The 15,024-nt window shown below is 42.2% G+C and overlaps 1 protein-coding gene across 1 annotated transcript in view; it reads left to right on the top strand.

The window, feature by feature from the left end:
• Positions 1 to 15,024, top strand: part of DCC (DCC netrin 1 receptor) — a 1,323,879-nt gene that overhangs the window by 1,145,637 nt on the left and 163,218 nt on the right. Inside the window, exons 16-17 of the mRNA XM_081942031.1 lie at positions 238 to 333; positions 11,899 to 12,137. Coding sequence (XP_081798157.1) covers positions 238 to 333; positions 11,899 to 12,137 — 335 coding nt within the window. The remainder of the gene's footprint in view (positions 1 to 237; positions 334 to 11,898; positions 12,138 to 15,024) is intronic.

Below are 15,024 nucleotides of genomic sequence, written 5' to 3' on the forward strand. Positions count from 1 at the left end.
CTGAGCCTTTTCTTAATTCACAGACCTTAACATAAGGTGGCTTAACCAAAGGCTCCTCAAAAAAGCCAAGATCCAGCTTAATCAATATAACAGGTAAATACATTTGTATTGCTCATTTGAACGAATCAAGGAAAATCATGTTATGTATGCATATTTGATTTGGCAAACAGGTTTATGATGGTTGCCCAACTCTGCTTCACTTTGTTAACTCTGATATTATATTTGCTTCATTTACAGAACCAAGTTCCCATTATGTCATATCTCTGAAAGCATTTAACAATGCTGGGGAAGGAGTGCCTCTTTATGAGAGTGCCACCACCAGATCACTGACAGGTGAGTTGGAAGGGATGCTGACTTTATCCTGCTTTGTTTACCAACCCTGCTCTCTTACAACAACACATACAGTTGGATAAAGTAAGTTTATTTCTTTTAATGGTGATGATGACATCCCATGTGCTGGGATAGGGGTGGTACAAGTCTGGGAGATCAGTCTCAGAGACATTACAGTTGACTCAAAAACTGCATGTGAAGGAAGGAATTGACCTAACTAAAACAATGGTGACAGCATGTTGAGACTCTAGAAAGAGTGCAAAGAAGAGCAACAAAGATGATCAGGAGACTGAAGGCTAAAACATATGAGGAACGGTTGCAGGAACTGGGTAACGTCTAGTCTAGGGGGAAGGACTAGGAATGAAATGACAGCAGTGTTCCAATATTTGAGGGGCTGCCACAAAGAAGAGGGAGTCAAGCTATTCTCCAAAGCACCTGAAGGCAGGGCAAGAAGCAATGGATGGAAACTAATCAAGCAGAGAACCAATTTAGAACTAAGGAGAAATTTCCTAACAGTGAGAACAATAAACCAGTGGAGCGACTTGCCTCCAGAATTGTAAATGCTCCAACCCTGGGGGTTTTTAAGAAGAGAAACATTTGTCTGAAATAGTATAGGGTTTCCTGCTTGAGCAGGAGGTTGGGTTAGAAGGCCTCCAAGATCTCTTCTAACTTTGTTGCTCTGTTACTTGAGCTATTGTGCCCGAGATGATTTTTTTCCCCACACATTCTCATCACAAAACATTGAAAACCAAACACGGGCATTGCATGTATAAGGCACTAAGCCAGGGTTGCTTAGCCTTAATTTATTGAATTAAGACAAACCACAGTTGTCTGCATTCACACAAGTCAAAACTAAGCCAATCCACATCATCGCTTAAAAAGGATGTGTGAAATCTGGCTACCTGTGCATATGATGCGTCTTTGTGACAGGAAATGGTGCTGTCTCGTTTAAGTACCGGGTCTGTTATATGCGTACTCTACAATTTTTTGATGCTGAATTCAGTGATGCTGACAATAGTTTAAAATGCAAGGTTCGGTATATTGTTACCCTTCCTTTTTCTCCTCTCCCCAAATTCCCTAAAGGTTTAGGAAATTACAGGTAACTCACCATAGGAGGTCCTCGACTTACGGCCACATTGGGACCAACATTTCTGTCGCTAAGCAAGGCAATTGTTAAGTGAGTCATGCTTGGTTTTGTGACATTTTTTTTAGCCAAGATTGTTAAGCAAATTGCACCAGTTGATAAGTGAATCATGCAGTCACTAAGCAAATCCAGCTTTCCCCAGTGACTTGTTGGAAGTTGGCTGTAAAACAGCAATTATGTGTCCCTATGTCACTGAAACCATTGCCAAACACCCAAATGTTGATCCTGTGTCCGTTGGAATGCTGCAATAATTTTAAGTGTGAGGAAAGGTCATAAGCCACTTTCTCCACTAACATTGTAACTTTGAACAATTGATTAATGAATGGTTATGTATTGAGAATTACCTGTAGCTAGTCTGTACTTTACAAGGAACAATCATGGGAAGTCAGCCATCTCATCTCTGTCCTACTGCAGTTCTTCCTCAGGGCAGAATGAAAACCCTATTCTCTTTCCCTGAATCAAATTCTCCCATAGGTTGCCAGTGGGATACTCCTGAAGGAGCCACGTTGGCAATTGGGCCAGAGGCTCCCAAAGGAGTCCATGTACCGGTGGTGGGATTCAAATAATTTAACAACCGGTTCTCTGCCCTAGTGACCAGCTGGATAGGCATGGCTCTGTGGTCATGTGACCGGGTGGGCGTGGCCAACTCAATGTTACTTACATCGATGGGCGCTTCACCTTAGCTGTTCCAATGTAATAAGGGTTCACTAGAGAGGCAGTTTCTGTAAGCAGGGCAATAAAGATTAGGCTAGAAACAACGCCAGAATGTTTCCTTCCTGCCTTCCTTACAGGATTAGCCCTGTAAAGTGGAAAAAACAAAAGGAGATTTCTTCCAACAACTGGTTCTCCGAACTGCTTAGAAAGTTAACAACCGATTCTCCCGAATAGGTGCGAACTGGCTGAATCCCACCACTGTGTACCACCCATTTCACTTTTGCCCCTTCTCCATATACTGTACTTGTCTGTGCTGCTGTAGAAGAACTGAATGTATTAAAGAAAGTTTCTTCCACATCTTTAAAAAAATATCTGGATCCATTATGCCTTAAAAGTGTACAAACCTTCCATTTACGATATGCCAGAATAACAGAATAATAGCATTGGAAGAGACCTTGGAGGTCTTCTAGTCCAACCCTCTGCTCAATCAGGAAATCATGTACCATTTCAGACAAATGGTTGTCCAATCTCCTTTTAAAAACCTATAGTGTTGGAGTACCCACAACATCTGGAGGCAAGTCGTTGCACTGATTAATTGTTCTCACCGTCAAGTAATTTCTTCTTCATTCCAGGTTGGTTCTCTCCTTGATTAGTTTCCATCCATTGCTTCTTGTCCTGATCTCAGGTGCTTGGGAGAATAGGTTGGCCCCCTCTTCTCTGTGGCATGCCAATGTACTTCCATCCCACCCTTATTAGAAGAATAATGTGAGGGATCAATAATGTTTTCCCACTCTACAAATTCTCCTAATGAAAATATGGAGATTAATTAAATAGTAATATCATATTGCAAGTTACCAGGATGGTATGGGAGTTCCTTGCCTCGTAGTTCAGTATTCTCAGCTCTGCAAAGAGGAATAATGACGGATGAACGATTTACACAAACACTTTCCCACACCAGAATGTGAAATTATGGCTTCTCAGTTTGAAAGCGCTGTGTCGTTCACGCATTCAGCCAATGAGCATCCCTCATTAGAGATGCTACGGCAATTACACAGGGATCCATCCATATGGAAGCAGCTCTGTTAATACGTGAATTAATTATCCTTCTGTTTGGAAATGAAAAAAAAAGCTGACCTATCCACCCTGGATATGCAGCAGAGTCCATAACAGCCTCTTTTTGATAAATTTGACTACCTGCTAAAATGAGTCCGTTGTGCCTTTGTCAAGATTCAGCTGGAAAGACTACTGATGGAGCAAAATTAAAAGATTATGCTGCAAAGAAACGTATTATATTTTCACTGGTGGCTTTAACTCCGCGCAGGCCTTATGATAATGATCTCTGCTCCAGCCATTTTACATTTCAAAATACCAAATTTAGGCATAATTTGAGGAACTATAATGCCAGTATACCCCAAAAGAGAGAAGGTGGGGGAGAGAGAAGGAGGGGACTTCTTAACATTTATTATTTTGCTAAACTGAAGTTAATTAGCTCTAGGCAGCCAAAGGAGAGATGTCAGCCAGAGTAAGAAAATAAGGACTCATTCAGAGATCGGGCATCCGTGGTAATGTAAGCTACTACAGTTTCCAGCACCACTTGCATCTTCTCTCCTGAATTCATCTTTCATTCAAGCTCAATGCTTGTGTGTTCCCAGTGGTCAAGTTTTCCCAGTTTTTGTAACTTTAGAATAGGACCATTAAAATGCCATGATTAATAATGGAAAGTAGAATTCTGGAAGGAGCAATAACTCGGGGACAGAGGTTAGAGGTGGGCCTCGACTTACAACCATTCAGTTAGCATTCAGAGTCCCATCCCATTCATGTCTAAGAGATTAAAAGAGTTGGAAAGGACCTTGTAGGTCATCTGGTCCAACCCCCCATCCAAGCAGGAGATCCTACACCATTTCTGACAGATGGCAGTCCAGTCTCTTCTTGAAAGCCTCCAGTGATGAAGCTGCCACCACTTCCGAAGGCAACTTCTGTTCCATGGGTTGGTTGTTCTCACTGTCAGAAAGTTCCTCCTTCTTTCTAGGTTGAGTGTCTCCTTGGTCAGTTCCCATCCATTATTCCTTGTCTGGCTTTTGGGTGCTTTGGAAAACAGGGTGACCCCCTCCTCTCTGTGGCAGCCACTCAAATATTGGAACACTGCTATCATGTCTCCCCTGGTTCTTCTCTTCACTAGATTAGTCATCAGTGGTAGGTTCCTATCGGTTTGGACTGGAACCGGCAGCAACCCAGGCTGCTGAACCGGTTCCCCGGGTGTCACCGGCGGCACCGTCATCTTGTTTTCAGTTCTGTGCATGCTCATCAAGCAAGCGCACACACAAAGCATGCACATGAGTGAACCAACAGTAGTGCCTGTCAGAACCTACCCCTGCTAGTCATGCCCAGTTCCTGTAACCGTTCTTTATATGCTTTAGCCTCTAGTTCTCTAATCATCTCTGGGAGTGGCTACCAATGGGAGTTCATCCAGCCCATGGTATTCTAAACCCTGGCTTAAACACATTGGAAACCTTACAAAAGCACCAAGGTCGAAAGCACCAAGGTACTTCCATGCTGAAACAATTAGCCAGTGACATCACTGTTGCCCAGGGGACAGCTGGTTGGGGGCTCCTTTCATGTCCCCATTAATGTGCCCAATGAAGTGATACTCATCTACAGTATCTACCGTATTTTTCAGAATATAAGACACACCTTTTTCCCTCAAAAAAGAGGGAATCTGAGTGCATCTTGTACACCGAATACAGCATTTTTTGCCTCCTGAAACCCCGCCTCCTTCAACAAAATGTTTGTGCATAGCTTGTAATAGTTCAGAGAGCTTCTGGGGGGGGGGTTAGAGAGGGCAGAAACGAGAAAAAAATGGCCCATTTTGCTCAATTTTGACCCCCCCAGCCCCGAGAAGCGCTCTATAAGCTTCCTAATGCCCCCCTTTATTTTGACAAAAAAAAATGGGCCCATTTTCATGAAAAATGGGGCGTTTTTGCTCATTTTTGCCTCCTCCCCAGAAACACTCTACAAGTCTCCTAGGGGCTATTCATGCCCTTTTTTTAAAAAAGGCCCATTTTTTGCAAAAAAAACAGCCCGTTTTTGCAAAAAACGGCCCGTTTTTGGGAGGTTTGCAGAGTGCAAAAACTTTTTTAAAAAATGTGTCTCTTCAAAACCTTGGTGCGTCTTATACTCCAAAAATACGGTACTTGAGATGGCTCACTTTTGAACTGCTATTCTGGCAGGAGCTAGAGCGAATGATGGGAGTTCACCCCATCATGCAGCCGCACTCGGGTCTCAAACACAGGCTTGTCAATCCAGTGTCTTAACCATGTGAGCCACCATGTTCCTTCCGTCTGAAGTTATAAGAGCACTGAAAAAAATTGACTTAGAATTGGTCTTTGCACTTACAACTGTTCCCCATTGTCACATGATCAAAATTTGGGGACTTTGCAACCAGCATGTATTGACTAGAGTTGCAGCACCCTGGATTCATGTGGCCACCATTGCAGACCTTTCCAGGCAATGTCTGACAAGCAAAGTTCATGGGGGAAGGCTGGATTTGCTTAACAACTGCATGATTCACTTAACAACTGCAGTGATTTACCAACTTTGGCAAGCAAAAAAAGATTCTGAAGTCAGAGATGATTCCCTTAAAAACTGCCTTGCTCAGCAACAGAAATTTTAGTCCCAAATATGGTTGTAAGTCAAAGGCTCCCTTTGTTTCTACCTGGAAACCATTTCTGGACTTTGTGCTTGAGGTAGAAAAAAAATGAAACTTTGATTTTGGGCTTTACCTATTAGATAGATATGGTGTTACAGAAATGACTAGTTTAAATCACTATGTAAAACTAAAAAGTCGTGGTTTGATGCTATTGCCCTATTCTACTGCACCCTAGGGAGTCAGAAGTCAATGCCTTTTCTTTTTCCCACACTTTTCCCTTCTCCCCCTTTCCCTTCCCGATTTCTCCTTCTTTTTGCTTTTGTAATTTTTCGTATGCTATATTATACATTAATAAAATTGTTATTAAAAAAATAAGTTGGAACTAGTTGCCAATCAAAAACAGGAAAGAAAGAAATTATAGTCTCAATTACGGTCGTAAGCAGTGGTGGGATTCAAATAATTTAACAATTGGTTCTCTGTCCTAATGATTTCTTCCAATAACTAGTTCACCAAACTGCTCAGATAGCTAACAACCGGTCCTCTCAAAGTAGTGCGAACTGGCTGAATCCCACCACTGATCATAAGTCGAGGGGGCCCAGTGGTGGTATTCTACCAGTTCGAACCGGATTGCCTGAACCAATAGCGGAAATCGCAGGTGGCTCCGCCCAACCACGCCCGGCTCTATGGCATCCCATTGAGGCACTTTTTTTAAGCCAAAAGTGCATGTGCGGAAGGGTCTGAGCATTCACGGAGGTGACTCGTGCGAGCACTCACATTTGCAAACTGTTAGGGAAGGTATGTGTGTTTCCTGCAGAAAGCCCCAGTTTCACAGCCTTCCATCAATCTCTTGGAAATACCCATGGCCAAGAATTATTAGTTGGAAGGGATACTGCTGAGCCAGAAAGATTAGTAACCCAACTCACCAAAAGTGGTTTTATATTGTCACTTGGGCATAACTGTTTTAAATCATTTCCCATGAGTACAGGTTATTGTAAGATGGAAAAGTTTCACAGGAAGATAAATGTGACATTCTTGCAGCACATTAATGATAGGTTATAACTCCTGGATCTGCAATGTCAAGATGAGACCATGTAAAAAAGAGAACGTATGAAGGAAGAGTTTCATAAATAGTTTAATAAAATGGTTCAGTGTACCAGGAATACTCAATATAGCTTGTCTCTTGCAAGGAGGAAAAAAAGGATGTTCTTTCTCATTTTTCTTGGAATAATACTAACCTGTCTTAAGGGGTGTTATAAGTTATGTTAAGACAGTAGAAGAGAAGTTGCCTGAACAATGAACAACATGTTTCATATTCTTAATATAGTACAGGATTGCCATTTTTTTTCCGCTGCTGCAAAATGTACCACCTAATCATTGTCTTCTCCTGGTGCATAGCCCAACCTCTTTAAAACATTTGCGTAGGAAGAAGGTTATGTCACGGAGAGCAAAAAGTAAAAAACAGAAAAGTTACAAACTACCATATTTTTTCAGAGTATAAGACACACTTTTACAACCCCTCTCCCCCAAAAAGAGGCTGAAAATTTGGATGCATCTTATACTCCGAATATAGCTTTTTTGAAGCTTTTTTTCAGCCCTAATGAGGCACTAATGAGTGAAGCGATCTTCCAGGCTTCACCAGCTTTTCTCATTGTTTTTCTCTCCAACGATCAGCTGTGTTTTAGAAGCTGTTTTTCAGCCCTAATGAGGCGCTAACCAGTGAAGCAATTTTACAGGCTTCCCCAGCTTTTCTCATTGCTTATCCCTCTGATGATCAGCTGTGCTTTAGAAGCTGTTTTTTTATCTCCAACCAGTGCACGTGCGCACGCTCAAAACCAACAAATTTACGTGCTGAAGCTGACCAGACTAAGCACGCTAGCCAGATGAATATCTGGTAGGCAGAATTTTTTTCCCCCCTATTTTCCTCTCCAAAAACTAATGTGCATCTTATACTCCCAAAAATACGGTACATTTGTTCACCAGAAATAAGTGAAGCAAACTACAGCAGGCTCACTCCAGGTAACTAATAGTTCTAGAATTTTGTGAAATATTTCCATTAAAAGAAACATATACTCTTGAGAAAACAACAAAGAAAGAAGAAATAGCATTTCATCTCCAAAAATACTCATTATAATATGTTCCTGGTCCTTCTTTGTCTTTTGAAGCCTTTACAAGGATACATTTATCTGAAATTGTGAAATTACTTTTCCCTTTTTAAAATGTTTTAAAATATGCTACCTTCCCAGTTGGATGTCTAACAAATAGATGATTTTATGGAACTCAAAGGAAAAGCTCTCTAAATTATCAAACAAATTATCATTAGGGATTCATGGACCAGATAACATTTTCTCTGGAACTTGCTTCGTCTTCGCAAGTGTTGATTTAACAGAGAACTTGTCCCTTTAGAAATAGCTTATGAAGAAAATCAGAGGTACAAGTAGTCCTCAACTTATGACAGTTCATTTAACAATGGTTCAAAGTTATAGCATGATGATGTTGAAAAAAAGTTACTTACAACACATCCTTGCATTTATAACTATCACAGCAACTCTGTGCTCATTTGATCATGTTTCAGGAGCATGGCAACTGTATTTGCATGATCCAGGTTGTCTAGACCAAGGGTGTCAAACTCAAGGCCTTGGGGCCAGATCCTACCCCTGGTTCTTAGCTCTGGCCTATGGGGTCATCCTGGAAACAGTGAAGGACCACCCATGAAGGACCATCCGTGGTGCATCTGCCAGCAAAAATGGAGCTTGGGAGGGCTGTATGCTCTGTTTTTGCTGGCAGAGGTTTGCAGGAGGCTGTCCTAGCCAAAACCAGAGCTTACAAGGCCATGTGTGACCCCATGAGCTCTGTTTTTTGCTGGCAGAACGTTGCAGGAGGCCATTCCAGCCAAAAATGGAGCTCGGGAGCCCGTTTTCACTGGTAGAGTGCTCAGGCCACTACAGTGCCCCCGACACAAGTGTCATCAAGTTGGCCATGCCCATCCTGGCCATATCCATCCCAGCACCCCAAGATCAAACACAACCCTGATGCGGCCCTCAATGAAATTGAGTTTGACATCCCTGATTTAGACAGATGCAAGCTGCAATAAAGTCCTTTGTTGCCATGCTATCCTATAGCAAATGGCCTTACAATAGCCCGTAAAGGTCCACCCCAAACTTTCCTGAAAGCAGCCACCCGTAGTCAGCTCAACACAGTTACACAAACTAAAGCTAATAATCACCAGAGGTAATTCATAAGGCAAGGAGGAAGTCCGTAGTACAGAAACAAGATGCAAGTCCACAAGGCAAAGCTCTATAAGTCATAAACAAGGTTCAAGTTCCACAGGGCAAGGTCAGGAGTCCACAAGCAAGGTTCAGCATCCGTAGGCAGAAACACGATCCAAAGCAGAGTTTTTTCCAAGGCCAGAGAAGTGGGTGCCAAAGTAAAACGATTGTTCCTGATGAAGACATCCTCCCCTGGCTTCTGATTAAATCAACTCAAGCCAGGTGTTCCTTGTGAGGAGGGGCAGGGTGGCTTTCTCACCAGCAGCCTTGAGGACCTTCTCTGAGCTTGTCTCCGCTCCACTCTCCATGACCTTGGATTGAATGGGGGAGGTAGCTGTTCCTCATCAAAGGGAGTCTGCTATTTCTCATCTCCACTGCCTATCTGCAGCTGATCCTCCACTGTGTTTGTGAGGGCAGGCAGCTCCCTGTCTGGTCAACCATCTCCCCTAATGCGAGAGGAGTCTGGGACAGCATTGTCCTTGGCCCCTGTACTCTCCAAACATTTGAGGAGAGACATGCCATCCCCATTGGATGGCTCTTCTTCCAACTCCTACTCCTACTCCAAACTAGGATCTGTTGGGCCATGACAGTATTTATGATTCTTGCAGTATCCATTCATGGTCATTGACTGTCCTTTGCAACCTTCCTGAGAGCTTTCAACAAGCAACATTTTTAATGAAGGAAACTGGATTCATTTAATGGCTGTTATTTCACTGAACTGCAGTGATTTGCTTAACGAGTCCCTTTTGGGAGAGGGGGCGGTATAAAAGTCCAAAATAAAGTAAAGTAAAGTAAACAACCACGGCAACAACATTCAGTGGCAGATCTTGGCTGGCTGTAGAAGACACAACACTGAAGTTGGGGGAATTGTATGGAGCTGATGGTCAGCCTACCATATACCCAAAATGGGGGTTCAGGAGGGGAAGGATTTTAAATCTTCCTTGAAAATTGCACTGTTCCGATATGCCTGAATTCAGAATAGGCGCAAAATGTTTGAATAATATGATTTCATTACCAGAGGTGGGTTTCACATAATTTTACCACTGGTTCCCAACACACCGAAACTGTGAGCGAGCACCTCCCGTGCATGTGCGCGGCCTTCCACGCATGTGCTTTGCTCTTACATGTGGCTTGCACACATGCACACTACGAGTTCGCCTGAACCGATCCAAACCAGCTGAATGCCACCACTGATCATGACATGCATAAAGAGAAAAGGCCTCCAACTTAAACAAATCCAAAGTATTGTAGTTCTGATGAAGACCCACTTGAGTAGAAGGAACACGTCTCTTTCTTTCTCTTCCCTCCCTCTCTGTGTAACATCTATTGATTGAAACATTTTCAATCCTGACTATAAGGCCAACTGAATTTGTCAAGCCACAAAGGCAAAAACAAAAATTGACTGATACATAGAAATAGTTGGATTGTTTATCCCTCAAGCACTTGGTCTACAAGATTTGAACAAAACAACTAAACATCATCAACCATAAATCATTTTAGCAGCATCAAATCAGGAAAAAAAATGGACCTTCATTCCAACAAGAGCTGAAAACAAAGTACTCATTCTATAATTTGCATGGTCCATAAAAGACAGAACATATTCACTGGATCAGAAGAACCGATAGGGACCAGCACTTTCATCAAAGTAATGAAAGCAGCATCACACTGTTCCAATGAAAGCCCTTGATATTTTCGTATGTCCCTGAAACATTGTGATGCACATATGAAAGGGATGGAGCTTGCATACCATTCCTTTCATCCTTTGCCCCTTATGAGCCACGGTGGTGCAGTGGTTAGAGTGCAGTACTGCAGGCTACTTCTGCTGACTGCCGGCTGCCTGAAATTTTACAGTTCGAATCTCACCAGGCTCAAGGTTGACTCAGCCTTCCATCCTTCTGAGGTGGGTAAAATGAGGATCCAAATTGTTGGGGGCAATAGTCTGACTCTGTAAACCACTTAGAGAGGGCTGCAAAGCACTGTGAAATGGCATATAAGTCTAAGTATTATTGCTATTCATTCCATAAATGCCCTTCACAAACTTTTTCATTTTAATTTTCTTGCATTTCCCCAAATATTCACATAACTATGATGCTGCCTCAACATCCCCTATTGTTTAGTATTACCGTGCAATCTTTAAAACTTTGGTTTGCTCACATATCTCCTCTTGCTTCTGCTCCCTTTCTTTCTTTCTTCCCTTCCTTCTTTCTTCCCTCCCTCCCTCCCTTCCACAATTTTATTTACTTTTATCATTTGATGTGCTTTACCAAGCCACATAATTTTCTTTAAAATATGTATCTATTTATTAAATTTATATATCCATATAAGTAAATTTATATATCCATAATGCAACTATCTGGAATCTAGACTGCTCCCACAGACAATCAGTTGAATTATCACATCCAATTTCTCATAATGGAGTATATTTTGTTTATCAGGCTTTCAAGTCAATGCCATGCCTTCCCTATGTTGCAGGGATTTTGAAATGTGTGTATAGTTTTCAGGTTTTGTTGTAAATATGTGTACATGTGTTTGAGACAAGGTAAATGTTGCAAATTCAAGCGAACGGCAGGAGGGAAGAAAATTGTGTATTTAGTATGAATTTAAGTGTGCCTTTTTTCCCCAGTGAATTCGATCACCATAATGTGGCAATTGTTTCTCCCTGATTGTTCAATTAATGGCTGTTTTTCTCTGTTCTTCTCATGTTCTCCTCCCATCATTCTTATTCTCATACATTTAACGCATTGTGATGTGCATCTCACTGGCGGCTGTTTTGTCAATTTATTTGACTATTCCACATCTTTGTTTTTGTTTTGTTTTTAATTTGTGGTATGCTAATTTTTGGTGGTCTTGTGACCCAGATCCCATTGACCCATTAGAAGTTGATTTTTATCCTTTGCTTGATGATTTCCCTACCTCAGTCCCAGATACCTCCACCCCCATGCTCCCACCAGTAGGTGTCCAGGCTGTTGCATTAACCCATGATGCTGTGAGGGTCAGCTGGGCAGACAACTCCATTCCCAAGAACCAGAAGACCACAGAGGTTCGGTTCTACACAGTGCAATGGAGAACCAGCTATTCTACAAATGCTAAATACAAGGTGAGACCTTGGAAGTCCTTGTTTCCCCAACCTTTGTCTGGATCTGTTTGAGATGGACAGTTCATCCCATATTCCACAATTCCAGAAGCAGAGAATGTAATCTAGACCAGGGGGTCTCCAACCTTGGCAACTTTAAGACTTGTGGACTTCAACTCCCAGAGTTCTGGAGACCCCCTGGTCTAGACCATATGGCACTGCAATATTGTAGGAGCCATTAGAGCCATCAATAGTTTAGATAGGAGAGTTCCGGTTCCGGCGGCAGCGGCGACGGGCAGCTCTTTGCCCGCTCCGGCTCTCCGGTGGGCTTCCCCACTCCTTGGGGGGCACAGGACACCCCTCAGAGGGGTCCTGCCGGAGGGGCGGCATCGCGGGGAGCTCCTGCATCGGCGGCGGCCGGCGGGAGGTCTCTCGCGCGCCCAAGGCACCGGGGAGCTAGATCGGAGGGCGCCTCGCGTTTCTGCGCTTCGCGCCTCGCTAAAGCCGTCGGGAGAATGAAGCAAGTGAAGGAAGCAGCTGCGGTGCGGTGAGGCTGCTTCTCTCTTCATGCCCTATTTTGCACAAAGAACTAGTTAGCTTTCTTTAAATAACTTTCGGAGTATTCTGGAGGCGCGGCTGGAGGGAGGGGGGTTTCCCCCCCCCTTGGATAAGCGGCGAGGAATAATCTTGCTCTCAGCCCCCGGGGAAGGAGGAGGGGGGAGAGCCAACGAATGTAGCCTCACCCAGGTTGGATGATTTTCTTTGCAATTTAATTTCACTATTTACTGAGATTTGAGGACCTTTGGAACTTTTTAAAACTTTGATATGCCTCTGTGCCCAAAACTGGCAGGGCAAGATGGCACACTTCCGTTGTCTTTATGAACTGTGAAACCTGACTCCACCTTTAAAATTCAGGCTTCCGGTCTTTGTCTCCGTGTCTCCCAGAGGAATCTCTTGTGGATTGGTCTTTTTGAACTTTCTAGGGGAAACCTTTCATCTATTGCCAGACTTATTAGAGAGATTCTCTTCTGCCTGGTTCTTCTGCTCCCGGACCTCACCTGGCTACCCTTCTTTTCTAACTGTTTATCTTATATATGGACTGAACTTCTAATGTTATAAAGGATGGCATCCAAAAGACCACCTCCTGGGAAATCTGGCTTTGCCACATCTGCTCCAACATCTGTAACATCCAGTCCAGCCACACAGTCCAAGATAACAGAACTGATGCAACCTAAGACTATAGAGATGGACTTTCAACAAATGCTTCAACAAATTTTACAGGGCCAGGAGGAAATCAAGAAACAGCTAAGGGAAATGAAAGATGAAATTAAAGAAAATCAAGCCCAAATTTATAAGAACTCACAGAGACTGGATCTTGTGGAAGGGGGGGTGGAGGAGGTGAGGGGGGGGGTGGAAGCTGTGCAGAAAGGGAACAAAGATCTTGACATCCAACAGATGAAATTAGAATTTGAGAGAATGTCCTATTATCTTAGATTTCAAAATGTTATAGAAGAAGATGGGGAAAATATAAGGGACATCATGACAAACATTCTGGCTGACTACACACACAAAGAAAAACAACAGATGGGGTGGGATATAGATCTGGTTTATAGAGTGAATTCAGCTTACGCTAGAACACACAATGTACCCAGGGAGGTTCATATTAAATTTCTTAGAAAAAGCACAAGAGATGAAATTCTGGGTGTACAAAGGGGGCAAGCATTGATATATCATGATATGGAGATAACCATTCTGAAGCAGATCCCTAAGAAGATTAGAGAAAAAAGAAAAAATTATTCGCAATTAGCGAATAAATTATACCAGAAAGGGGTGTGGTTTAGATGGTTGATGCCTGAAGGTATGCTGATATTCTGGGAGGAGACAAGAATTAGAATTAATTCACCCATAGAGGCGCAGGCCTTTATGGGAAAAAATAAAACATTCCTAGAGAAACCACCAGATACCACAACGGACACGCAGGACACGGGAGGGGCCAGAGCTCTGCCAGTGGAGGGAGATGGGGCAATAGCAAGAAGACTCAGATCACAAAAATAAACAAGAAAATCATATTATTATAAACTGACCGAAAGTGAAAATGGAATTATATTTGGATTTTATACTGTAATGTTTAATTTGATTGAATTTAATAATAGAACTAATATGCTGACTGTAATCAATTATATACTAATGCATTATATTAAATGTATACTATGGGTATGGAGGGAGGGGGGCCTCACACACTTTGCAACTGCCAAAATTTGTATACCTGTCCATTTACCCTTTTCCCTATAAATCTTGAAAAACCAATAAAATTTTATTATTATAAAAAAAATAGTTTAGATAGGAAACCAATAAGGGTCTCGCATGATCAAGATGTAAACAATAAAAATATGGGATCCTTGCTGATATCTGAGCTTGGCAGTTTTCTTGCAGATGTTTCATGACCAAACTAGGTAACATCATCAATACTGGATTAGTTTCATTGCCTAGTTTGGTCATGAAACATCTGCAAGAAAAGCACCAAACTCAGAGCACCAAGGATGTGACAGTTCAACCTATTGAGCTACAAATATTCTCTTCTATCAGCATTGAAAAACTGCTAACAATTTGTTAATGCATTGGCTGTTGGGATGGATAAATCTGTCAAAATAAATTTTGCTCATATTTTCTTATCTGTTCTTTTTCCAAATTAGTGTGTAATTGTAAAACCATTTGAAAATGGGAAAATCACAGACACGTAGTTATTTAATATTAATATTTTTGTCTGTACTTCCCATGATATACATATATATTTTTGGGGCTTTCCTAGTTTTTACTCCAAAACTTCATTTATTCAGGGTGCTTGTACACTGAATTGCAAATTCAGGAAAAGAAATGTGGACAGAAATGCATGCTTACTTTATTTTATTGC

The sequence above is a fragment of the Natrix helvetica genome (genome assembly GCF_964273705.1).
Source record: "Natrix helvetica genome assembly, chromosome: 2".
Taxonomy (NCBI): Eukaryota; Metazoa; Chordata; class Lepidosauria; order Squamata; family Natricidae; genus Natrix; species Natrix helvetica.